General features: G+C 42.5%; 1 protein-coding gene across 7 annotated transcripts in view; it reads right to left on the bottom strand.

Annotated features, from left to right (window-relative positions):
* BIRC6 (baculoviral IAP repeat containing 6) overlaps positions 1 to 27,242 on the bottom strand; it is a 397,034-nt gene that overhangs the window by 190,370 nt on the left and 179,422 nt on the right. For 6 of the 7 annotated variants that reach the window (XM_077283020.1, XM_077283019.1, XM_077283017.1 and 3 more), the window contains exons 37-47: positions 26,285 to 26,443; positions 25,664 to 25,797; positions 23,697 to 23,850; positions 23,224 to 23,340; positions 22,808 to 22,962; positions 20,238 to 20,364; positions 15,465 to 15,575; positions 8,783 to 8,916; positions 7,572 to 7,699; positions 5,977 to 6,539; positions 1,030 to 1,205 (exon numbers count right to left, since the gene is read on the bottom strand). In XM_077283020.1, coding sequence (XP_077139135.1) covers positions 1,030 to 1,205; positions 5,977 to 6,539; positions 7,572 to 7,699; positions 8,783 to 8,916; positions 15,465 to 15,575; positions 20,238 to 20,364; positions 22,808 to 22,962; positions 23,224 to 23,340; positions 23,697 to 23,850; positions 25,664 to 25,797; positions 26,285 to 26,443 — 1,958 coding nt within the window. The remainder of the gene's footprint in view (positions 1 to 1,029; positions 1,206 to 5,976; positions 6,540 to 7,571; positions 7,700 to 8,782; positions 8,917 to 15,464; positions 15,576 to 20,237; positions 20,365 to 22,807; positions 22,963 to 23,223; positions 23,341 to 23,696; positions 23,851 to 25,663; positions 25,798 to 26,284; positions 26,444 to 27,242) is intronic. The other variant, XM_077283024.1, reaches the window with a different exon arrangement.

Raw genomic sequence — 27,242 nt, forward strand, 5'->3', positions numbered from 1 at the left:
TGTTGATGTTTCCAGGTGTTTCCATTATTTTGTCCAACCCCTGTATCTCTGATAAAATTCATAAAATGATGCTTATTTTCACATTTTATTAAATAAAAAAAAAAAAGAATTTAAAATTTAAAACAACAGTTACTATTTAAAGGGATTGTCAGTCTGATCAGCCCCCCTAAGCACTCTATATGTGCATATAGGTCATAAAAAGCTAATGAAATTTAACTTTCTTAATCCATAAATTAATTTTCAAGATCTTTGGGCCAGACATGTGAAGACTGACAGTATCCTGTCCTGATCTCACTGCAGAGTTGTGTGTGATTATAAGTAACATTACAGCAGAGCTAAACTTTTGTCTCATTACAAACAACTACAACTCTCAGCTGTACTCGCCTTCTCCCAAACTGGCTGCCCATGAGATGGAAGCTGAAGAACTGTTAGTTGTAGTCAAGCTCAGCTCTGCAGCAGAGATGACGACTAATGCTGTAGAAGTATTTGTAACGAGATCAGTTCTGCTGAGTAGGATTAGAACCGTCACAGTCATTACATGTCTCGCCCTGGTAATGCCACCCTTCATTTATAATAAGCTCTGGAGGCAGACTGTCTGGGTGATTTATGTCCTGCCCATAGACCTAAACAGCTCATTTATATAGAAGAAATGTGAATTTCTCTGGAATAAGACATCGGATCACAGATATCACGGTATCATTTTATTTATCTATGACCTGAATACCTATATAGAAGGCTTAGAAGTGTCAATCCTATTGAAAGGCACCCTTTAAATGAAGTTGTACTTCAGATTGTGACTGGGCACACCTTAGTGCAAGGAAAAAACTGTAAAAAGTCTGAAGAGCACTGAATCAGCATTGTGGCACCTTCATTCTCAGGAACGGGGGTGGGATCTGGAGCTAGGCTCCTCAGAAATCATCCTAGCAATATGTCATCACTTACAGAGATGGGGTTACCCTCAGTATGCTTTGTGTGATATACTAAAAAAACCTACATAAAATATTGATAGAAGAAATGGGTTATATTTACCTGTCTGCCCATATAGCCACAGGCCATGTAAGTTAGAATAGGCTGCAGCATGACTTGAACACTGGTGGCCTTCTTACTGAGGGTGGTGAGTATGGTGAACAGCCCGTCACCAACCGATATAGCATCCAGTCCTCCATGAAAGTTTTCATGTTTTGTTAAATGTAAACCACTTGCACCTAGAAGTGAACATTATTTCAGTTTTCATCATTAGGATTTTGATAAGGTGCCAAGAAAAAAAAAAAACTTTTAGCATTTAGCAGAACTGCAAAAATCCTACATATCAATGCTGGTATAGAGAGAAAAAGTCTGTGCAAAAATATGAAGAGATATTTTACATAAAACCATGACCCCTGGATAAAGAGGCTGTGCAGTATGAGAGCATTTGGGCTGCTACCTTGCAAAACCTGTGCACACTTGTGTTACTGTTATTGAAAGAAAGCTGCCATGTTCTTCTAAGGGTAAGTTCACACAGGGCGTTTTTGCTGCTTTTTTTTCTGCAGCAAAACCTGATCTTCTTGGCAGGAAAGAAGCTGCGTAAAAAATGCAGGTTATGGTGCGTTTTTTGTTGCGTTTTTTTTTCCTCTTTGTCCATGCTAATGTCCTTGAATTTTCAGCAGCAAAAACGCAGAAAATAATGATACCTGCGTTTTTTCAACACCCATTCAAGTCAATGGGTGAAAAACGCTAAAAGAACGCAGCAAAAACGCTGAAAAGCACAAAATCCTGATAACACAAAAAACCAATGTGCGTGCATGAGATTTCTGAAATCTCATAGGCTTTGCTGGTACTGTAAAAAGCAGCTGAAAATTTGCATAAAAAAAGCAGCAAAAAAAAAAAACGCACTAAACACGCCCTGTGTGAAATTACCCTTAGGTGTGTTTTTTCATGTTTTTTTTCGCTTTGTGCATGCCAATAAAGTGGAGTGCACACAGACAAAAAAAAAACAACTTCCTGTAGATATAATGAATAGATAGATTGATAGAATAGATACATTACCTGCGGTATCCTCTTCCCCGGCATTTTCCCACGGTGCAGAGGTTACCTCGGGTCAGGCAGTGAGGGAGCGCACGCTCGGTGACGTCACCGCTCGTTACTGAGCCTGCGCCCGCTGCGTCTCCTTCATTCCCCAGTCGCTTACAGCCGGGAGTGGCCGCATTAGCAGCGCTCCCTGTTGTAGCTTTATCTCCCCCAGATTCTGCGTGTGACACTCGTTATATCGGACTACGACGGATCAGGGAGTAAACTTTTGCTTTTTTTTTAATTTTATTTTTATTACAGAAGAGCAAGGGCTTTGCTTGGAATGGTAGAACAATAAAAATATTGTAAAACCGTGTGGTGTTTTATTACATTAAAAGACTTTTCTGCATGTGTGTGTGTTTATTTAACCCTTTAATTACTATAGGATTAGTAATGGATAGGTGTCTTATTCACACCTCTCCATTACTAAGCCGGTTTAATGTCACCTTACAATAGTAAGGTGACATTAACCCCTCATTACCCCGCTTGCTACCACTACAGGGCAAGTGGGAAGAGCTGGGCAAAGCGCCATCTAATAGATGCACCTTTTCTGGGCAGCTGCGGGCTGCTATTTTTAGGCTGGGGGGGCCTATATCATTGGCCCCTTACCAGCCTGAGAATACCAGCCTCCAGTTGTAAGCTTTAGCAAGGCTGGTTGTCAAAAATGGGCGTACCCCACGCCTTTTTTTTATATCATTTATTTAATTTTTTTTTTTAAACGCGTGATGACCCCTCTATTCTTGATAACTAGCCTTTCTGAAGCTGACAGCTAGGGGTTGCAGCCCCCAGCAGTGAGTTTTGTCTGACTGGTTATCAAAATTAGGGGGGAACCCACACCGGGTTTTTGTTAAATAATTTATTTATAGCGCAGGAGCGGCACACATTAAAACTCCCATCCGCCGCACCTACCCTCGCTGTAATTAGCGGCTACTAGAGTCAATTTACAGTTTTTTTCTTCAGTTTTTCAAATAGTCAATTTTTTATGTCAAAAAGTATAAGAGCTTGTTTTTTGAGGGACAGGTCATAGCATTGAACACCAGCATTTATCTTACCATATAGATTAAGGGAAAATGAAAAAAAAAAAAATCCAAATGTGGTGAAATGTTGAAATAAAAATTACCTGACAACAGGATTCTTCAGGTCATTAAACTTAGCCTGATACCAAACATTTTTAGCTTTTGATTTTTTTTTTACGGCACTAAAATAAATCAGAAATTTCTGGAGGGGGGGGGGGGGGGGGTTGCTCCTTATTGCATTTTTTACCCTTCTGTAAAGCATTTACAAATCCAGTCAATTTGATATAGTTCATAGATTAAACGTTCTGCTGCCAAATATGTAATACTAGACTGTGGCCCGATTCTAATGCATCGGGTATTCTAGAATATGCATGTCCCCGTAGTATATGGACAATGATGATTCCAGAATTCGCGGCAGACTGTGCCCGTCGCTGATTGGTCGAGGCAACCTTTATGACACCATCGTCGCCATGGCAACCATTATGACATCTACGTCGATACTGTGCCCGTCGCTGATTGGTCAAGGCCTGGCGGCAGACTGTTTCCGTCACTGATTGGTCGAGGCAACCTTTATGACATCGTCGCCATGCTGTGCCCGTCTCTGATTGGTCGAGGCCGCGCGGCCTCGACCAATCAGAGACGCGGGATTTCCAGGACAGACAGACGGAAAAACCCTTAGACAATTATATATATAGATATACAGTATTTTTCGGATTATAAAACACACTTTTTTTCCCCCAAAATTTGGGGGGGAAAATGGGGGTGGATCTTATAATGCGGATACACCTTACCGGCCGCAGTCTGGGATGAGGGGGTGTTCGCATGTGTGGTGCTGCGGGTGGTCGGTGGTGCTGCGGGTGGTCGGTGGTGCGGGGACTCTGCTGACATCTTGTGAAAGCCCAGAGCCCCCGAAGTCACATGGTTTCCTATGTGGTGGACTGGACTCCAGGAAAATAGCAGTATATATGTTGCAGTCAATGATTAACAGCAGCATTTAAAGAAAACCTGTCAGGTCTTCCATGACCTCCAACCCACCAGCATTTGTGTATTTATTGCTAAATTTCGTGCATAACCAGCCATTTATCCTGTTAGTCACCTACACAAATGTTGAAAAAAAAAGTATTTATAAGCTCTACAGAGAAGGAAATAAGTATTTGGTCCCTTGCTAATTTTGTAAGTTTGCCCAATGACAAAGGCATGAACAGTCTATAATTTTAAGGATAGGTTAATTTTAACATTGAGAGATAGAATATCAAAAATAAAATCCAGAAAATCACTGTGTAAATTATATAAATTTGCATTTTGCAGTGAGAAATAAGTGTTTGATCCCCTACCAACCATTAAAGGTATGCTTCCACGGTCAGTATTGGCAGCGCTTTGGACGCAGGACATGTCTGCTCCGTCCAAAGCGCTGCCCCCTTTTGTATGCACGGTGATTCGGCATGTGTTCATTGAACCGTGCAATCACCGCGTCCAATACATTGGACTGTGATATTTATCTTGGGAAGACTGAGCGTCTCCGCAAGATATATTGACATGCTGCGGTCTAGAAAGACGCGCCGCATGTGCGTATACGCAGGGATGCCACGGGCGTCCCTGCACGCATAGTAGAGATGGGATTTCATAAAATCCACTCCACTATATGCTGCAACATCTGTCCTCTGCAGCTGTACACAGCGTTAAAGGACCATGGGAACGTACCCTAAGAGTTCTAGTTCCTACAGACCAGTTAGATGCTCCTAATCAACTCGTTACCTGCATTACAGACAGCTGTCTTACATAGTCACCTTTATAAAAGACTCCTGTCCACAGACTCAATTAATCAGTCAGATTCTAACCTCTACAACATGGGCAAGACCAAAGAGCTTTATAACGATGTCAGGGACAAGTTCATAGACCTACACAAAGCTGGAATGGGCTACAAAACCATAAGACAGACGCTGGGTGAGAAGGAGACAACTGTTGGTGCATTAGTAAGAAAATGGAAGAACTACACTGTCTTTCTACATGGTATCTCTAGGTAAAGCAGAGGAGCTTCCTACAGCACATAATCTCAGCTACCTGTTCTAACATTTTAGGAGAGCTGTCAGTTTAAAAAGACCGTGGCCATTTTAATTCTATATTACGGTACTTTATTTCCGATAGAAAAAAAACTGACTTCCTAGGTAAAAATATATTTCTAAGGACATTCCTTTAGTAGTTTATTTTGTTTTTATTCCCTGAGAATCACGTCAATCTCTGGCCACCTCGCCAGTGTCCTCCTACTGCTAAAAGCTCACATTGTAGGTCTAAATTGAATACACTCAATCATAAGCAATTTCATTCTGTAAGAGGAGGAAGAGGATTCCCACTCCGGTTAAAAAAAAACATTTAGAGATTTTCTTTAAACAGAGGGCAAAGATAACAATAACATCTTGCAACAAGTTTCATCTGATATCCAACCATGATACAGGAGAGAAGGTCTATCAATCGGAGGACATGTCCTAGAATTGATGGACCGTCTCTCCTCTATCATGGTTTGACATCAGATGTAAGTTGTTGCAAGATGTTACTGTTACCCCTTTTTTTAACCGAAGCTGGAATCCTCTTCCTCCTTTTCCTGTTCTCATACATCTGGTCCGGACGCATGTCTGTGGTCCACTGCAAGAACCGCCACTGGTGGGCTGGCTAAACCCTTTTTTTCCTTTGTTAATTTCATCCTGTGCTCATCTTAATCTGAGGATTATACAGCCATACAAAAATAAATAGACCAGTCAGCATCAAAAAGCAATCAATAGTAAATAATAGTCATAAAAGTAAAAATCAAAGACAAACCGATGTGTGAATTCAGGTCACAAAGCTACATGCTGAAACACAAATCTGCTTACAAGCACACTATAGCAATATATGTAATAAGTGGATTTAAAACACTTACCAATAATCATGGCCATTGCACTGCTGTTGCATTGGCCGAGAGCGGAGAGAATTTGGCTCATAATCTGCTGGTTGGCAAGCACCAAATCTGCCACGTATGAAGTGGAACTTTGTGTAGCTGAAGAATTGCTGTTGGCATCTTTTCCACCGTAGACTTTCTCTTCATCAGACACGCTATCTGTGGTGCTGCTGACGACAGGCGTACGGGCGCTAAACTCTTTGTTACTTGACAGAGACAACTGAACCAGAATGTTGACCAATTTCAACAAATCAAACATCAGCTGATCACGTGTCATTTCTCCACACACGGCTTTGGCATCGCCAGGTCGAATAATATTGGCAAACAAGCCACCAAAACAGGCCCGTGCCCCAACGGAGCTGTCAGATCCACTGCGAGACACTACTTTGTCCGAGCAGGTGATATAGTGATGAACCAGGAAGGTAACAGATTCTATGACGGCAGAAATGGTGCTGACTGAGACCACCTCAAAATTTTGTTCCAGAGTGAATTCTAAGAGTTTCACCTGAGCATCCAGGGGTCCTTGTCCTGTCTGAAACGCACCTCTATAAAAGAACGAAAGTGGGGGGCAAGGTGTTAGATTTTATAGGCTTTCTGCTTTTAAATAATCTCAGTTTGTTTCTTTAAAGAAATAATTACTGCATTATATTAAAAACTGAACTCATATCTTTGGCTAGCAGCATTTCTTCATGCTTCATATGTGCAAGGCAAGTAATAAATCTTCATATTGGCAGCTGCTTTAATGTATTTCCTCTATTGAAAAAAAACAAGGTAAGGACTAGGGTACATCACCTTATTCTCTCAGTCACAAACACTACCCTTTAAAAAAAAACCCCGAGAAGCCTTACTGAACGCATCCCTACCATCCCTAAACACACCCAAATTCTCATCTCATTTATATTTTTAGCGGCCAAGCAAACTAACATTGGCGAGGAAAAAAAATCCGGTCTAGATTCATCAGAAGTCAAGAGACACCATTCTTGGTATACGATCAATGAAAAATATTATCTGTCATACCGATGGGTAAAGTCCATAAATGTGAGAACATTTGGCTTCCCTGGGCGGAATACGCCAACCACACTCCCTTCGCCACACCCTCACTTCGCTTACATGCTCTTGACTCCCCAGATTCCTCCTAATTATTTATATTAAATTTAGACTCCACTAACGCCCCCCTCGGGCTCCTTTTCCCCCTCCTTTACCCTCTACTCCTTCTCGTCAGTTACGTTAGCACCTCCCCTTCAACTCCACCAAACTAAATGTTTGTTTTCTCTTTGATCACTACATTGTACCTTTTTGTTATTTGAATAATTATTTAATAAAAATCTATTGTTAAAAAAAAACAAGGTGTTTGATAAATGTCAAAAATTTGCCTTTTAAGTTTTTGACACTATAAAACGAAAAATGGCCAAGTGAGTAGGGTTAAATGGTAGGGAAGGGAACAGCACTCGTCCAAAGGATAATTACAACCAGAATTTGGCTTAAATACAAAAGCCAAATGAGCGCCAAATCATAAGCGGACAAAAGCCTCTAAAAATATTTATATTTATGACATGTTACAGGACGGCATTGCATACCTCTCTGTGGAAAGCATGTGTATAAGTTTTAATAAAAATTCACTGAACATTTGAGGGCTTGTGGCAGAGAGATGGACTTGTAGTCGTGTCAGGAACTCCTGCATTGCCTGAGTAGCAGTGGGCCCAACCTGAACAGAAATAACCAGAGAATTAGACAGCGTCTTACAGGAACACATTCACACAGGGAATCAGTAACATTTACTCATCACAATGTGGAATGCTAGAGAAGAATTATTGCACATGACTGAGTCAGACAGTTGTGCCCTTGTGGCTAATGAGCTCTGTAATTCGCAGGTACACCGGCCACGTGACTAACAACATGCCTCATTCAAGTGAACCTGTCAGTAGAAAAACAAGCTGGTCAGCTGCACGCTATATATATGAGGAAAAGCTGAGAAAACTGATGCATGACTGAAGACGTACATTTAGCAGTCATTTATTTGTTGCTCATTCTCAGCTTAGGAGTCCAGTGGGTGGTCCTATGTAGTGATTGACAGATACTGCAGTATTCACTGTCATATAGGGAACACTAGACTTCTAATGGCACAAAGAGCAGGGATTTTAAGCAATGAGTCAATACTATGCCACTGACCAGCATTTTTATATTGACAGATTCCCTTTATAGGCTCATTCAGACATCCGTGCCATTCGGTCTGAGCATGGCCCGCGGCTCTCCCGACGAGAACATGGCGGTTTCCAATATTTCTTGGACAGATTTGCACAGACATTTGATTCAGCCGTAGAAGACCAATAATGCATTCTAGCACTTCTCCATAAAAACCTGCCCCTGTATACTGTGAGTTGTGGCTAGAAGAGGGTCGCTTGAGAAAAGCAGACCTGTCCCAAATCTGCAACTAACACTGCAAGCTACAATTCATTAGGAAACAATCAGGACATGATTGAGCGAGCAGTTCGGAGATCTAGGGATTTGTATGTACAGGAGACATGCCGATGGGAAATAGTCATACACAGATGCAAAAACCTTTGAATGTCCACCCTCACCTGGATCTCCCTGATCCTTTGCAAACCCTAACATGAAATTCTACATCTGACTCCTTGGCGGCACAAAACTCAGGACAGATAAATCTCAATCTTTGGTTCCTCGGACCTGGAAGTACGACCCCTATAGTGTGGAGGACTGTATAGTAAGCCCTAAAATATTTAACAATTCTATTTTATAGACCACGTGAAAACACTTCATGCAGCGTTACCTGGGGACTGTGCTGGTTTGTCCCATGAGGGTTTGTTCCTGAGAGAAATTTCACAAGGACATGAAGGAGGTTTGGGTCTGAGACCAACAACTGGGCAGTGTTTTCCTGAGCTCCAATAGTGCTGCTGGGTCCAGCTGGAAAGAGGAGCAATGAGCACACGGGTTATAATGCATTTTGTTTCAGGTATTCATTTTCATTAAATTTAGGCTAATGAATAATGTAAGTAAAATACTGACGCTGGGCACAAAACATCAGGGACTGATGCAAGCTACTACATTTATGGGAGTTCTGTGAAGTAGATTCATTGTTTTCTCAAGTCTTTATAATCTAAGCTCTGACAGACGGTCTTGTGTCCTCATCCGCGGCTGCCCGTACACCCTAAACTACTGCTGACGACTTTTGTAAGTGCCCCAATCCCTAAAGTGAACATACATTCCTGACAGCAGCCCTTTTTTCAAGTTATGTTGAAATCAATCAAGTCTGGTCTTTCTTTCCTACAAATATATGTGAGGTAAGAGTGAGGCGACCTGGTTCATTAGATAAGAAACCGGAGCCACTTAAAGAAGTTGTCCACTGCTTGAACAACTTCTTGTCATACCCCTCTCTTGGCCCCCATAAAATAATAAAACCTACACTCACATTCCGTGCGGCGTTGTTCCCGCGATGTCTGCACTTGTGGTCCCAGGGTTACCGGGCTATTGTTGTAACACATGATGCCGGCGTCACTGTCTCTGCCTCGTGACAAACGGAGCAGGAAGAAGTCCGAGATCAGCAGCAGCCTGGACTTCTTTATGTTTGATTTGTAAGAAGGTGGAGACAGTGATGCCAGCGCTGATTGGGCACTGGCATCACAACTACCGCTCGGGAGCCTCGGGACCGCGAATGCCGACACCGCAGGAATGGCGCCAGCACGGGAGGGAAGTATAGGTTTTACTATTTTATCAGGGCCAAACATTTTGATCAAGAAGGGGATGTCCTGGTATTGGACAACCCCTTATACCACTGAAAACTACTTATGTAACGTGTGAGGACACCTCAACTGTTCGCACATGCAGTGTGTCCCAGTGTGAATTAACAAATAGATTTTTTTCTCTATATTGTAAGATATAGTAAGATAGGTTGGTGCAGTACAAGGGTTATACGAACGCCTCTTAATTATATGGCAGACAGTGCAAAATAGTTAAAGGGATTGTCCGGTCTACTGATAAAAGTCTGCAGTCACTAAATGTAATTGCAGACTTCTGAATCCTTGCAGCATGCACACCACACATGGTCAGGATTCACCAATATTGCTGGTGAGAGCAGGCGGTCACGTGACTGAAAGTATACAATTTGCATAAGTCCAGCAAATAACATACTTGCAGTCACATGACGGCCCGCTGTCACTAGCAATACCGGAGTATCCTACCATGATGCGCACCACACCGCACACTGTCAGAATAAAGAAGGTTGCAGTCACAGAGTTCTTGCAGTGTTATCAGAAGATTAGACAAACCCTTTAAGGAAAAGTGACCAGAGTGTATACGGACCAGTTTCAGGAGCTGAGCTTAATATATCTGCAGTGAAAGCAGGCTGTAATAAAAATCCGGGGCACCTGTTATAACAGGCAGGATCAGAGAGAACACCCATCAATATTGTATCACCCCTTATATGCCATTGTCCATAGCAACCGTGGTATCTAAGTGGTTACACAGAATTTAGAAGGTTCCCTCTTTCGACACGCAATGCAAAAACAAGGAGAAGGTGGCCTGTCATGGCTGTCAGCGGCCTAATGAATACCTGAAGGTCTGACATATTGCTACTCCTATTGAGCCCTGTGTGGAGAGCAAAAACCTTATTGTCCAAAGACTATTTACTGTGTTACAAATCACAAATAATTATATTAGGAGCTCAGCCTATAACCTATCGAATGCTGCTCCGTCTGATAAGGCGGCATAATTCATCCTAGAGGTTCCCCTTACTATGGCACCGGATATTTCAGAATAAAGCTGCTATATAGAAATGAGCATCAAAAAAAGCAAACAGTTCTAGGATGTATTAACCCCTTCATGACCCAGCCTATTTTGGCCTTAATGACCTTGCCGTTTTTTGCAATTCTGACCAGTGTCCCTTTATGAGGTAATAACTCAGGAACACTTCAACGGATCTTAGCGATTCTGAGACTGTTTTTTCGTGACATATTGGGCTTCATGTTAGTGGTAAATTTAGGTCGATGATTTCTGAGTTTATTTGTGAAAAAAAACGGAAATTTGGCAAAAATTTTGAAAATTTCGCAATTTTCACATTTTGAATTTTTATTCTGTTAAACCAGAGAGTTATGTGACACAAAATAGTTAATAAATAACATTTCCCACATGTCTACTTTACATCAGCACAATTTTGGAAACAAATTTTTTTTTTGCTAGGAAGTTATAAGGGTTAAAATTTGACCAGTGATTTCTCATTTTTACAACAAAATTTACAAAACCATTTTTTTTAGGGACGACATCACATTTGAAGTCAGTTTGAGGGTTCTATATGGCTGAAAATACCCAGAAGTGACACCATTCTAAAAACTGCACCCCTCAAGGTGCTCAAAACCACATTCAAGAAGTTTATTAACCCTTCAGGTGTTTCACAGCAGCAGAAGCAACATGGAAGTAAAAAATGAACATTTAACTTTTTAGTCACAAAAATGATCTTTTAGCGAAATTTTTTTTTATTTTCCCAAGGGTAAAAGGAGAAACTGGACCACGAACGTTGTTGTCCAATTTGTCCTGAGTACGCTGATACCTCATATGTGGGGGTAAACCACTGTTTGGGCGCACGGCAGGGCTCGGAAGGGAAGGAGCGCCATTTGACTTTTTCAATGAAAAATTGGCTCCAATCTTTAGCGGACACCATGTCGCGTTTGGAGAGCCCCCATGTGCCTAAACATTGGAGCTCCCCCACAAGTGACCCCATTTTGGAAACTAGACCCCCCAAGGAACTTATCTAGAAGCATAGTGAGCACTTTAAACCCCCAGGTGCTTCACAAATTGATCCGTAAAAATGAAACAGTACTTTTTTTTTCACCCAAAAATTATTTTAGCCTCAGTTTTTTCATTTTCACATGGGCAACAGGATAAAATGGATCCTAAAATTTGTTGGACAATTTCTCCTGAGTACACCGATACCTCACATATGGGGGTAAACCACTGTTTGGGCACATGGTAAGGCTCGGAAGGGAAGGAGCGCCATTTGACTTTTTGAATGAAAAATTATCTCCATCGCTAGCAGACACCATGTCACGTTTGGAGAGCCCCTGTGTGCCTAAACATTGGAGCTCCCCCACAAGTGAACCCATTTTGGAAACTAGACCCCCCAAGGAACTTATCTAGAGGCATAGTGAGCACTTTAAACCCCCAGGTGCTTCACAAATTGATCCGTAAAAATGAAAAAGTACTTTTTTTTCACACAAAATTTCTTTTAGCCTCAATTTTTTCATTTTCACATGGGCAACAGGATAAAATGGATCCTAAAATTTGTTGGGCAATTTCTCCTGAGTACGCCGATACCTCATATGTGGGGGTAAACCACTGTTTGGGTGCACGGCAAGGCTCGGAAGGGGAGGCGTGCCATTTGACTTTTTGAATGGAAAATTAGCTCCAATCGTTAGCGGACACCATGTCGCGTTTGGAGAGCCCCTGTGTGCCTAAACATTGGAGCTCCCCTACAAGTGACCCCATTTTGGAAACTAGACCCCCCAAGGAACTTATCTAGATGCATAGTGAGCACTTATAACCCCCAGGTGCTTCACAGAAGTTTATAACGCAGAGCCGTCAAAATAAAAAATAATTTTTCTTTCCTCAAAAATGATTTTTAGCCCAGAATTTTTTATTTTCCCAAGGGTAATAGGAGAAATTGGACCCCAAATGTTGTTGTCCAGTTTGTCCTGAGTACGCTGATACCCCATATGTGGGGGTAAACCACTGTTTTGGCACACGTCGGGGTTTGGAAGGGAAGTAGTGACGTTTTGAAATGCAGACTTTGATGGAATGCTCTGCGGGCGTCAGGTTGCGTTTGCAGAGCCCCTGATGTGCCTAAACAGTAGGAACTCCCCACAAGTGACTCCATTTTGGAAACTAGACCCCCAAGGGAACTTATCTAGATGTGTGGTGAGCACTTTGAACCCCCAAGTGCTTCACAGAAGTTTATAACGGGTACACCACTGTTTGGGCGCACGTTGGGGCTTGGAAGGGAGGGAGCACCATTTGACGTTTTGAACGCAAGATTGGCTGGAATCAATGGTGGCGCCATGTTGCGTTTGGAGACCCCTGATGTGCCTAAACAGTGGAAACCCCTCAATTCTAACTTCAACACTAACCCCAACACACCCCTAATCCTAATCCCAACTGTAGCCATAACCCTAATCACAACCCTAACCCCAACCCTAACCGCAACACACCCGTAACCCTAATTCCAACCCTAATCCTAACCCTAATCCCAACCGTAACCCTAATCCCAACCCTAACCACAACTGTAACCCCAACACACCCCTAACCCTATCCGTAACCCTAACCACAAGCCTAATCTTAACCCTATTTCAAACCCTAGCCCTAATTTCAACCCTAACTCTAATTCCAACCCTAACCCTAAGGCTATGTGCCCACGTTGCGGATTCGTGTGAGATTTTTCCGCACGATTTTTGAAAAATCTGCAGGTAAAAGGCACTGCGTTTTACCTGCGGATTTACAGCAGATTTCCAATGTTTTTTTGTGCGGATTTCACCTGCGGATTCCTATTGAGGAACAGGTGTAAAACGCTGCGGAATCCTCACAAAGAATTGACATGCTGCGGAAAATACAACGCAGCGTTTCTGCACGGAATTTTCCGCACCATGGGCACAGCGGATTTGGTTTTCCATAGGTGTACATGGTACTGTAAACCTGATGGAAAACTGCTACGAATTCGCAGCGGCCAATCCGCTGCGGATCCGCGGCCAAATCCGCACTGTGTGCACATGCCATAACCCTAACCCTACCCCTAGTTCTAACCCTAACCCTACCCCTAGTGGAAAAAGAAAAAAAAAATATTTTCTTTATTTTATTATTGTCCCTACCTATGGGGGTGATAAAGGGGGGGGGGGGGTTTATTTATTATTTTTTTATTTTGATCGCTGTGATAGAACCTACCACAGCGATCAAAATGTACTTTGTAATGAATCTGCCGGCCGCACTGCGCATGCGCCCGCCATTTTGGAAGATGGCGGCGCCCAGGGAGAAGACGGACCGACTTCGGGAGGCTCGGTAAGTATGAGGGGGTGGTGGGGGGGTGGTTCGGAGCACAGGGGGGGGGGGGATCGGAGGACGGGGGGGAGCGGACAGGAGCACGGGGGAGCGGACAGGGGGACGGAGGGGGGTACCGGACAGAACGGAGGACTGGGGAGGAGATCGGGGGCGGTGGGGGGGGGCAGAACATGATTTCCAGCCATGGCAGATGCTATTGCAGCATCGGCCATGGCTGGATTGCAATATTTCACCATTTTCATAGGTGAAATATTGCAAATTGCTCTGATTGGCTATTGCACTTTCAACAGCCAATCAGAGCGATCGTAGCCACGTTGGGGCAAAGCCACCCCCCCTGGGCTGAAGTACAACTCCCCCTCTCCCTGCAGATCGGGTGAAATAGGAGTTAACCCTTTCACCCGATCTGCAGGGACGCGATCATTCCATGACGCCACATAGGCGTCATGAGTCGGATTGGCATCGACTTTCATGATGCCTACGTGGCGTCAAAGGTCGGGAAGCAGTGTCTAGATCACGTGAACTAATTATCCCCCTCTACTCCTCCTTGGTCAGGCATTATTGCCAATACGATGTCCAGTTCTGGGCACATTTTAAAAACACACATTGAAAACCTGGAGCAAGTTCAGAGAAGAGTTACCAGGATGGTGAGTGGACTGCAAACTATGTCCTACGAGCAACGATTAAAGGAACTGGGAATGTTTAGCTTGCAAAAAAGAAGGCTAAGAGACTTAATAGCTGTCTAAAAATATTTGAAGGAATACGAAAAGGGTAGAGGAATCATCATTCTCATTTGCACATGGAAACATAAGCAGCAATGGAATGAAACTGAAAGGCCACGGTCACACATTCAGTTTTGGTCAGTTTTTTACCTCAGTATTTGTAAGCCAAAACCAGGAGTGGGTGGAAAAATGCATAAGTGCTGCATATGTTTCTATTATGGCTTTTCCTTTGACCATTCCAATCCTGGTTTTGGCTTACAAATACAGAGGTAAAAAACTCACCAAATACTCAATGTGTGAATGTGGCCAATGGGAGATACATAAGATAATAAAAAAACTTTTTGACAGTGCGGGTGATCAATGAGTGGAACAGGCTGCCACGAAAGGTTGAGAGTTCTCACTCAATGGAAGTCTTCAAACAGAGGCTGGACAGAAGTCTGTCTGAGATGGTTTAGTGAATCCTGTATTGGGCAGGGGTTAGGATACGATGACTCTGGTGGTCCCTTCCAACTCTAACATTCTTTGATTCAAAGACTAATCAAATAGAAGTACTACAGAAATATCACTAATTTACGGCCATTCAATAATTCAAAATATAACATTTGGTATTTTTTGTTCTGATTTAATTGAACAGACAAATACACAAAAAAAACGCTAGACTGCAATCTGACCACACAGGAAGGAAAACCGACTTACAGCTCAGTTGCATGTTGGTCATAAGAGTGAGGCTGTGAAGCACAAGGCACCATGTCCGCAGTAAAGTGTTCGGATGCCAGGCCAGGACTGTTAAAAAGCTGGTTATAGATGCTGAAAACAGAACAAAATGCATTACAATGCAGAAGAAATAAAAGGCAACATCCAGGCATTGTGAACAAGTAATTGGCAGCCTCCGGGGGCTTACTGGCTCGGGAACAGCAAGTCTTACAGTTCTGTTTAAAGGGTTTGACTGATTGTGTACAACCCCTTATTAATTGCCCCAGAGTCCCCACAAAGGAAAGTGCAGAAATCTCAGCCAATTAGTTGTGTCAGCAATAATCATGTGGCATTGGTAATGTCAGGAGACCAGCAAGGGACACAATAGAGTGGATGAGATGCCCTGCTCCGGCAAGCAAGTATAGATTTATCTAAGTCTACGTTCACATTTGCGGTCTGCGCCGCAGCGTCGCCGCATGCGTCATGCGTCCCTATATTTCACATGGGGGCGCATGGACATGCGTCGCACTTGCGTTTTGCGCCGCATGCGTCCCTGCGGCGCCCGCGTCCGGGCGCAGAGGACGCAGCAAGTTGCATTTTTGCTGCGTCCAAAATCAATCAAAAAAAGGACGCATGCGGCGCAAAACGCAAATGTGAACGTAGCCTTACTTTGTTCAGCACCCAGCAGCCATTAGTAAGGGGCAGGCCATGCTCAGGCATCTAAAGGTCTAACACTATTGAGGACCAAAAAATGCATTGTGGGCACCAGACTGGGCACATTCTACTTGTAGGAAGCAATCCATACTCCAGAATCTACTTTCTGCATAGTGCCCCTGCTGCAGTATTATATGCTAGAGTTGTACCAAGCCCCATGTGTATCCTCCACTTTAGTGGCATTGTCTGTAATTGTATAGATAAAATATAAGTACTGTAAAGAATAAATTTAGAGCCAAACACAAGTTAAAGGGAATCTGTGTGCAGGTTGTGGCTATCTCATCCGCAGGCAGCATAATGTAGGAAAAGAGACACTGATTCCAGTGATATGTCACTTAGTTTACTGGGTGCAGCAGTTGTGATACAATCCGAGTTCTCAGATGTAGCATGAAGCAGAGATCAGAAAGCTTCCCCACCCACACCAGGTTCTATGTATATTGACTACTAACAACGAGTGCAAAAAAAACCTTAGAAACAATTCATTTTAATTATAGACACACCTCTGATTGTGAACACCTCCAAGAGAACAGATAATAGGTTCATATAGTCGCTTTTAGGGTATGTCCCCACGGTCAGTAATCGGCATAGCTTTGGACACAACACATGTCCGCTCCATCCAAAGCGCTGCCGGTTATTGAACGCAGGTGATTCCTCTGTGATCACTGAACCGTACGGAATCTCTGCGCCCAATACATTGTACGGGTAACATTTATCATGCAGAGACTAGCATCTGCGCAAGATAAATTGACATGCTTCGGTCTGGAAAGACGTGCTGCATGTCTGTCTCCGCGGGTGATCCGCAGACGTCGGTGCACGCACAGTGGACATGAGATTTCTTGAAATCTTATCCACTATGCTGTAACAGCTGGACACTTCAAGGGTGAAAGAAGCGTTGGGGCGCTAGGACCACATGCTATACTAGCTTGTCTGATGTGTATTTCTTCTTCTCTTTTGGAATCATGTTATGCCACTAAGACTCAAATGTAACCGATATGAATTTCTAAGGTCTACATACCTGCTCAGGATAAAGGATATAACATATGCTAGGATGTGTCTACACTGACGTCTTCTACATTTACACTATTATACTCCATGTGCTCCTCCATTGAGATACTCTGCTGTAATATGACATAAATCTGATATATTTTATAAACTTATTAAATGTTGTATTTTAAAAGACTACAGTGCCTTGTGAAAGTATTCGCCCCCCTGGAACTTTTCAACCTTTTCCCACATATCATGCTTCAAACATAAAGATACCAAATATTAATTTTTGGTGAAGAATCAACAACAAGTGGAACACAACTGTGAATTTGAACGAAATTTATTGGTTATTTTAAATTCCAGGGAGCCGAATACTTTCGCAAGGCACTGTACAGGTCCTTCTCAAAAAATTAGCATATAGTGTTAAATTTCATTATTTACCATAATGTAATGATTACAATTAAACTTTCATATATTATAGATTCATTATCCACCAACTGAAATTTGTCAGGTCTTTTATTGTTTTAATACTGATGATTTAGGCATACAACTCCTGATAACCCAAAAAACCTGTCTCAATAAATTAGCATATCAAGAAAAGGTTCTCTAAACGACCTATTACCCTAATCTTCTGAATCAACTAATTAACTCTAAACACATGCAAAAGATACCTGAGGCTTTTAAAAACTCCCTGCCTGGTTCATTACTCAAAACCCCCATCATGGGTAAGACTAGCGACCTGACAGATGTCAAGAAGGCCATCATTGACACCCTCAAGCAAGAGGGTAAGACCCAGAAAGAAATTTCTCAACAAATAGGCAGGGAGTTTTTAAAAGCCTCAGGTATCTTTTGCATGTGTTTAGAGTTAATTAGTTGATTCAGAAGATTAGGGTAATAGGTCGTTTAGAGAACCTTTTCTTGATATGCTAATTTATTGAGACAGGTTTTTTGGGTTATCAGGAGTTGTATGCCAAAATCATCAGTATTAAAACAATAAAAGACCTGACAAATTTCAGTTGGTGGATAATGAATCTATAATATATGAAAGTTTAATTGTAATCATTACATTATGGTAAATAATGAAATTTAACACTATATGCTAATTTTTTGAGAAGGACCTGTATATGCACCTATTTTCTGTTCTCCTGGAGGTCTCTACATGATCTATTGACATTTAGCTGATTATAACAGGGGGTGTGGCCAGTCTAGCAAGCTTGTGCCATGTAGTCCCAGCAAGAATCACAAGGTGATAAAACCTTCATTGTAAGTAAACAGCATACAGCTTGATAAGTGACACATAGCTGAATTCTGTGTATTAGCCCCTACCTAATGCTGTCCTCAGATTACAAAACCCTGCTTAGAGATTCCCTCTAAATGTTTATTTAGAATATCCCAAGAAAGGTAGAAAATATCCCTATACTACAAAAGGTATGCGAGTTACTATATGTTAGAACAACGCAGAAACACTCAATGTCTGATAACAGGCATCTGAAGAGACATTCTTCTCATTAAAGCTTACCCAGGCATAGATATTTGATGACAAATGAAAAAGAAATGTGGCACTCACCCCACAGGCACTGCTATATTAGAAACCTTTATTCATCTTAAAAATGAACAAACATCATGGGTTGCTGTGGACCCGTAGAAGCGCATCGGCGTGAAACGGCCGTCGTCCCTTTTCTTTCCTCCGCACACCTTCTCCCGCTCCCAGCCGCCTCTCCACATGATGTTTGTTCATTTTTAAGATGAATAAAGGTTTCTAATATAGCAGTGCCTGTGGGGTGAGTGCCACATTTCTTTTTCATTTGTTATGGACATTGTTTTTTGCTTCTATGTTGAGCACCCCCGCTGATGCCTGCATTTTTTATGCATATGTGATATATGAACTTTGGTGGCAAAGAAGAAATTGTGTTAGTACAGCCTGGTGCCGTCCGTATATCTTACTAATTTGACTTCACATAGATATTTGATGACCTATCATATATGAGAAAGGGCTGACATCAGCCCCCCCACTGATCAGCTCTTCTTTGCTCTGCTACCGACCGGCTGTAAACACTGAACACAGCTGTGGTGCGCTGCACAATTCAGAGTGTAGCAGCTGCTACCAGCCATGATAACACAGATTCTATAAGGAAAACATTGGAGCTGTTCTGCAGTACCTAGCAGTTACCGCTACACTATCAATGGTGCAGCACACAGCCGTTCTAATCTAAGTGCTTACTGTATACATGGCTACTGCCGGAGAACATACAAGCTGTTATGTGGGGGTGCCGGGTGTTGGAGTCCAATCAATCTGTAGCTAGGTCATTAAATACCTACCCCGGGAAAACACCTTTAAGGTGTGAAAAACCAGTAAGAAAGAGAGCAACCCATTTACCACCCATCAAATAAAAACACCTGTTCCCGAAGATCTGAAACGAAAAATCCCTCTCCGCAGGCAGCAGTTGGTTTTAAAAATACAAACAGGCTTTCCTCACCCTCCCCAGGGCCAGCACTTTGCTACTGCCAGGTGTCTGTTATTGTCTGCAGCTCTAACATGATGGTGACATCTCCAATGTGTGAGCTCTGCAGCTCGTGCCATCAACTCAAGCAAAGCCACTGAGCTCAGTTACCGGCTATGAGTGAAGCACGGCTGGTCTTTCTAAATCAAACTGCAGCCCGTGAGATGGATTTTCTAAAACCAGGAAACCTCTTTAACCTCTTTTTATGGCGTCTTCACAGAAGCAGTGGCTAGTTGAGAACACATACATATGAATGACCTGGTGAGCTTCCTGGAGGTGAGAGGTTAACAGAAGCGTCCTGCACTGTATGAAGAACTGCTAATCCATCATTCTCTATAGATACAGCAAGAAAGGGAAATTTGCAGGTCAATGGATTTTTGTGGATTTCGGCAATGCTGGAAACACGTGCTTTTTATGCAGTTGGAAGTGCAAAGACAAAGGTGGATCCAGGAGGAAGGGCATGAATTTGTATCTCCTTCATATCTTTTTTTTTTTTAAATTCCACTTAGTTAAAAATAAAAAAAATACACAAAAGATTCCACAAGAACTGAGTGTGATACTGGCCCTGACCATTTACCTTGATTGAGTGAGATGACCGGCACTCTGTTGGCGTGGTATAAGAACAGGTCGCTTCCATTGTCCTTGCCTCCCGTGGAGCTGGAATTTAGGCTCAATGTGAGCCATAACTGCAGAAGAGACTCCAGCTGCGGAAAAAGTAACAAAATCGTGTCAGGGACAACAGTATACTGCAAAGAGCAGCAAGGAGGACAAAGATTTTGTTTTTACCAAACTGCTAGAAAAATATTTAGAATTGAGAGTCTTGGTGGCGGATACCTTTTAATGGCGAACTGAAAGGATGGTAACAAATTGCAAGCTTTCGAGAAACATACCCAAACTGCTAGTACTTTAGGTTTAGATTATGAGTGAACCATTAACCCCATAGCCACCGGACAGGGGAGAAATGTTAGATCAGTGGGCGCTCAACTGCAAGGACCTTCACCGTTCATGAGCACAGGGGTCCTATTAGATGATGTGGTGGTCTAGCAGGCGCCCTGCAGCTACTTCAAAGGCACTGGTTCTCCTACACAAAGGTAATAGGTTTTAATTTATGGAAACACCACTGAGGGTAAGGCTACTTTCAGGCTATGTGCACACGTAGCAGAATTGCCGCGGAAATTTCTGCGGCAATTCTGCGCCTCCTGCCGCGGGTATATCGCATGCAGAATTAGCATGCATATACCCGCAGAAAACTAGCGTTTTGCAAGCATAATTAGCTTGCAGAATGCTAGCGTTTCCCAAGCGATCTGTAGCATCGCTTGGAAAACTGTTTGACAGGTTGGTCACACTTGTCAAACATAGTGTTTGACAAGTGTGACCAACTTTTTACTATAGATGCAGCCTATGCAGCATCTATAGTAAAAGATAGAATGTTAAAAATAATAAAATAAAAGGTTATACTCACCTCAGCGGCTTCCGTTCCTAATGCTGTGTGTTCAGGACCTTCCATTGACGTAGCGGTCACGTGACCCGCGGTCATGTGACCGTGACGTCATCGCAGGTCCTTCACACACACCACAGAAGCCGTTGAGGAGGTCGGGCCCCCAGAAGGTGAGTATATCGCTATTTTTTATTTTAATTCTTTTTTTTACCACTTATATGGTGCCCAGTCCGTGGAGGAGAGTCTCCTCTCCTCCACCCTGGGTACCAACCGCACTTGATCTGCTTACTTCCCGCATGGTGTGCACAGCCCCGTGCGGGAAGTAAGCAGATCAATGCACTCCTATGTGTGCAGAATCGCCGCGATTCCGCAATTTTAATGAACATGCTGCGTTTTTTTCTGGATTGCGATTCCGCTCAGGAAAAAAATGCACCATGTGCACAAAAAATGCGGATTGCATTCTGTTACATAGGATGCTTAATGTTAGCGTTTTTTTTGCGGTTTTATAGCGTTTTTATAGGTAAAAACCGCAAAAAAAACCGCAAAAAATCTGCTACGTGTGCACACAGCCTCACACTGGCGTTAACTGCATTACGTCGCAATGCGTCGTTTTGCCGAAAAAACGCATCCTGCAAAAGTGCTTGCAGGATGCGTTTTTTCCTGCATTGACTAACATTAGCGACGCATTTGCGACGCAATGACACACGTCGCAACTGTCGTGCGACGGTTGCGCCGTGCTGTGGCGGACCGTCGGGAGCAAAAAACGTTACATGTAATGTTTTTTGCTCCCGACGGTCCGCTTTTTCCGACCGCGCATGCGCGGCCGGAACTCCGCCCCCATCTCCCCGCACTTCCCCGCACCTCACAATGGGGAAGCGGATGCACTGGAAAAATGCATCCGCTGCCCCCGTTGTGCGGCGGAGACAACGCTAGCGTCGGGAACCTCGGCCCGACGCACCGTGACGGGCCGAGCCCGACGCTAGTGTGAAAGTAGCCTAAGGCTACTTTCACACTAGCGTCGGTACGGGGCCGTCGCCATGCGTCGGCCCGACGTACCGACACACGTTGTGAAATAAATGCACAACGGGGGCAGCGGATGCAGTTTTTCAACGCATTCGCTGCCCCATTGTAAGGTCCAGGGAGGAGGGGCCGGAGTTTCGGCCGCGCATGCACGGTCGAAAATGGCGTAAGCGACACACAAAAAAACGTTACATGGAACTTTTTTTGTGCCGACGGTCCGCCAAAACACGACGCATCCGTCGCACGACGGATGCGACGTGTGGCCATACGTCGCAATGGCAAGTCTATGGAGAAAAAACGCATCCTGCGAGCAACTTTGCAGGATGTTTTTTTCTCCAAAACGACGCATTGCGACGGACAGCAAGCGACGCTAGTGTGAAAGTAGCCTAAGCCAACTCAGTTACTTATTTTTTTCAAAAACAAAATTGCTCGCTTACGTGGACTTTTCTTTTGGCAGATACAGTGGTGGAGGTGGTTGGATTAATCTGCACCATATTTATTAAAAGGCACATGCCAAGAAATAGGATTCATTTTGTGCATCTCAAACATTCAAAAAATAAAAATACAATGAACTTGAGGGCTACGGCCAATTTTCAGAGTGCAGAGAAATGTTGCACGTCACCGGCATAACCCGACTCAAATGGTGGCCAACGTCTACGATCTACAAGTGAATGCTACGCAAAACCAACCTGGACGTGATGCACTTGCAACATTGAAAAGAGCTTGTTGAAGCAGGCACTCAGCATTGGAATGGAAGACGACTGAACAATTAGCTGGGTCGACTGACTGGATGTATGAAGCCCGAGTAACAGCGAGTCGTCTGTCCCACCTGAGGGCTGCGACACTGAAAAAATAGTGAAGTCAGAAAAAGTTACGGGTTACGCCACTCTAGTTGGGACATTAGAGTATCAAATGTAATGCTACACCATCACAATATATTCTCTGAGATAATTGGAATCAATCATTGCCTACAGGGAAAATCAGACAGTGGGTGGACTCCTACGGTCAGGCAGACGCATCCGCAGAAGTATCATCAGACTATAGCCCTACATTGTGAAAGTCTATATACAACCTAACAGGTTTTTTTTGTTTTACACACACTTACATGTTGGGGATGAATTGGTCAGGGCTTGTAGAATGGAATCTGCCTCAAGAGTGGACATCATTTTTAACATCAACTCTGCTTGCTGTTCAAGACCAACCTCCAAACGAGCATCTAGAGCTGGAAACAGGGACAACTCCTGATTAGCAAAGCAAGGAAGACAAGTGTGCCAAAGTGGCCAACAAATAAGAGGGTCTTCAAACTCAGTCATGAAAAATATCTTAAGAAATAAGAAGTCCGCTTACGATCTCAATTATGAGAAAAATTCTATGAATCAAGCCTCACACAAAACCCCAAGTATTCATCATGACTTCACTATACATGAAAGTAAAAAGAGAGGAAGCGATTACTCCCTACAAAACTGTGAAGTTACTAGCACTCCTTGCTGCTACCTACAGTACACCTTGAAGACATCTAGAATTTATTGCAAATTGTAAATGTAGCATGAATTATCCATAACATCACACACATCTCACCTTGAGACACGGACACGGTCACAGTTTGGGTACCATTTTTTTCTGCAGTGGCTGCTGGCTTTGCCACAGGAATCCCAACGCCTCCGATGTAAGGATTGTAATTGTAGGTGCCATAATCAGCGCCCCAATAATCATACCACGTGCTGCTAATCGGCTTTGGGTCGAAGAAAAACAATGACAAGAAAACAAAGACTCAATGAACTGCAGTAATATTATATACAAGATACACGTGGAATACTCAGAGGTTTGTCCAGTGATGGCATGTTTTCTATTTTCTAAAATGGGAACCTATGGATGATGCATACATGTATACCAATCTTTACCTCTGATGCAACTTGAAAGGTGTAGTCTCATGCTCTTTAATTGCTTTGAACAGTTAAAACAGCATGAAAAGAAGTATGAAATTAACTTGTTTTTCTATTTGCTGTCATTCTCCTGCAAGAACAGCTTTTATCCTTTATAGTGTGCAGCTGCTTTTCCATGGAGCTTTTCCACTAGACCACCATAAGACATTTTGATCTCTTTTGATTGCATTTCTTGTTGGAAGTAAAGCGCCCAAAAATAATCAAGTTGTTCTTGCGTTTCGACTCCAGTACTCTATCTTGATAGATTGAAACTTTTCATACACCAAACCAAATTTGTTAAATTTCACTTTTTCTTTATTTCTTATATGGGAAAGTGGGAGGATTTAAACTTTAATTTTATTTTTCGTTATTTAGGGCACTTGAACTTGCGATTAGCCACAATATCTCAGAATATAGTGAAATTGCTGTTTTATGGAGCTATGCCAGTGGCTGAGCTTCACATGAGGACTAAGATGGCAGTAATAGAGGCTTTTAGCAGAACACCCAACTGCCCAATCAACCCATCGGTTCCCTGTGATCGCATCATTAACAGGATAAAACAGTGATCGGAGAAATCTTTTCCATGCAGTTACAACAGATGTGGACATTGTAACAGCCGGTATCTGCCTGGCATGGTGTAAATGTACAATTTGTAGTCGTTATCGGGTTAATTATTTATAAGTCGATATTTCAACATCTGGTATTTATATGTAGAGGATAAATTGTGAAATCTATCATTATCAAATAAGACCTTGTTCACATATACTTTAGATATCCGTTTACATTTAGCATATAATCCTGGAAACACAAAAAAAAAAAGAGAAACCCTTTTGTAGGATACTGTGACATAAATCATCCATAGACACTTGTTTTAAAGGGAACCTGTCTTTCAGGAGACTCGTGCTGCCCAAACCACAAGACAAGCTCCGTCAATACAAATATCCTGGTTTCCTCATTGCAGGAAAGGGTTTTCCATGCCCAACTCTTCAGGACTCTCCTTGTGTGTATAGAGCGCCCTGTCAGTCAAGCAGAGCCAGGTGGGGAGAAGCCACCAGGACCCGCCCCCATGACTAGTCCGCTTAATCACTATGTGTGAGGTTATTTTCATAAAGTACCGTATGTTTTTATGGATCAGGCAGAATTAAACGTTTCTATTAACAGAAATGTAGCAATACGTTTACAATTAGCTCACATCATGTAGGTTAAATCGGTGCAATTGTAGTCTATGGGTGACAGATGCCACTGTTGGTAATCTGTCATAGACCCTGCTACGGGCTAATCCAGAGGTACAACTCTAAACTTAAAAAGATATTCATGGAGTTTAATGTGAGCAGATTTCCAAATGAGAATTATATATTATGTAAATAACTGATGAAAAGTGGAGCTTCAGCTCATGGAACAATAGGAGACAAAAGTAGTAACACTACTAGATTCCCTAAATGGTTCATCACGTAGACTTAAGAATTAGAGATGTTTTCGATTTACGTGAACTAATATCTTGAGCTCGCTCTTTGGTGGCAATTGGCTGTAGGATATTAAATCTTCACCGTTCATTTACACAAAAAATACATTAGAAGTGTAATTAAAAGCCATGTACACAATGAGAAGAGAAGATCAGCTTACCTTGAAGACTTTGGCTGCAAGAGGATCTTTTTCCAAATCAATATCTAAAGGATCAATATCAACTTCCATCAGGTCTTGCAGTAACTCAAGGTCAATTTCTTTATCTTTATCCAAAGATGATAGAGGAGGAGCACCTTTGGGTGATGAAAACAGCTTTAATACTGCCAAGTAGTGAGGTTTGCCACCTAAACACCTGGATCATGAGGACGATTACTGGGCAATTTTAAGGCTGTACTTTCATGCTTTCTATCTAATTAAATGTCTAAAATAATCACATAATAAGGAGAAATCATTATATGTCTGACCGATTTACCAGTACAGACATCCTTGGACTGTAATACCCTCAAATAATAAAAAACTATTAAAAAAAGGAACCAGCCTGGATCTTTAAACTACATTTTGTCTGAAATGACGAAGCGCTGAAAAAAAGAGCATGTCCACTCGTGCAAGGCTCTGAGTCATGCTACCTGTGGATTTGGTGGCATGAATCGAAAGACAAGTGTCCTTTAGCTCTGCAATGCCAAAAAAAAAGGCGACATCAATCTACAATGCCTACCTTTCCTAAAAACAGGGTGTATAATTTCAGAAGAAATTTACGTCTCTGTAGAGGGTCCCAATTACCTGTTATGTCAGGAGTTAATGGCTCATCCACTGTTTCCACCAATGGTATGACTGAGGACTGCTGCAAGGAATCATCAGAGTCCCCGGCGGAAGCAGCGGCCTCCTCTCCCAGGCCAGCTTCATCCAGGGCTTCAGATGCAATAGGCGCTAACAGCTCCCCTGTAGTCACAGTAAATAAGTAGCATAAGTTTAATTTTCTCACTGATCGTGAACTCTTCTAGATCATAGGGCTATGGCCACACAAGGCAGATTTTTTCAGTTGTGGGTTATTGGTGCATTTTGTTGCAGTTTTCACCTCTGCAAAGCTGAAAGCGGTAATAACTGGTGAAAATCCACAGCGTATTCACAACAGAATGACCTTACTGTGGATCAATATAATCTGCAACTGGATAGTATTTCTACGCAGAATATATTCACAACATCATCGGTGAGATTTGTGAGGGCTCACAGGCTTGTCCTGTACTGTAATCTGCTGCATATTTCAGAGGTAACATCAGCAGAAAATCGGCCATGTGTGGCTCTACCTATATACAGTATTAGTATGATCAAGGCAGGAAAGCCTCTGGGTGTAAAGAAAAGGTTTTTCAGATGACAAACTACAATATTAAAACTAGCAAGGAGATATACAGCTCTGGCAAAAATTAAGAGACCACTGCAAAATGTTCAGTTTGTCTGGTTTTTCTCTTTATAGGTATATTTTTGAGTAAAATGTAAATTGTTATTTTAGTCTAGAAACTTCTGACAACATGTCTCCGAATTTCCAAGCAATAAATTTTGGATTTTTTTCTGAAAAGGAGAAATGGTCAAAATTAAACAAAATAACCAGTGCTTTCAGACGTCAAATAATGCAAAGAAAACAAGTTCATAATCATTTACAAACAATACTAATGTTTTAACTCAGGAAGAGTTCAGAAATCAATATTTTGTGGAATAACCATGATTTTTAATCACAGCTTTC

The sequence above is a fragment of the Ranitomeya variabilis genome, chromosome 2 (genome assembly GCF_051348905.1).
Source record: "Ranitomeya variabilis isolate aRanVar5 chromosome 2, aRanVar5.hap1, whole genome shotgun sequence".
Classification (NCBI taxonomy): Eukaryota; Metazoa; Chordata; class Amphibia; order Anura; family Dendrobatidae; genus Ranitomeya; species Ranitomeya variabilis.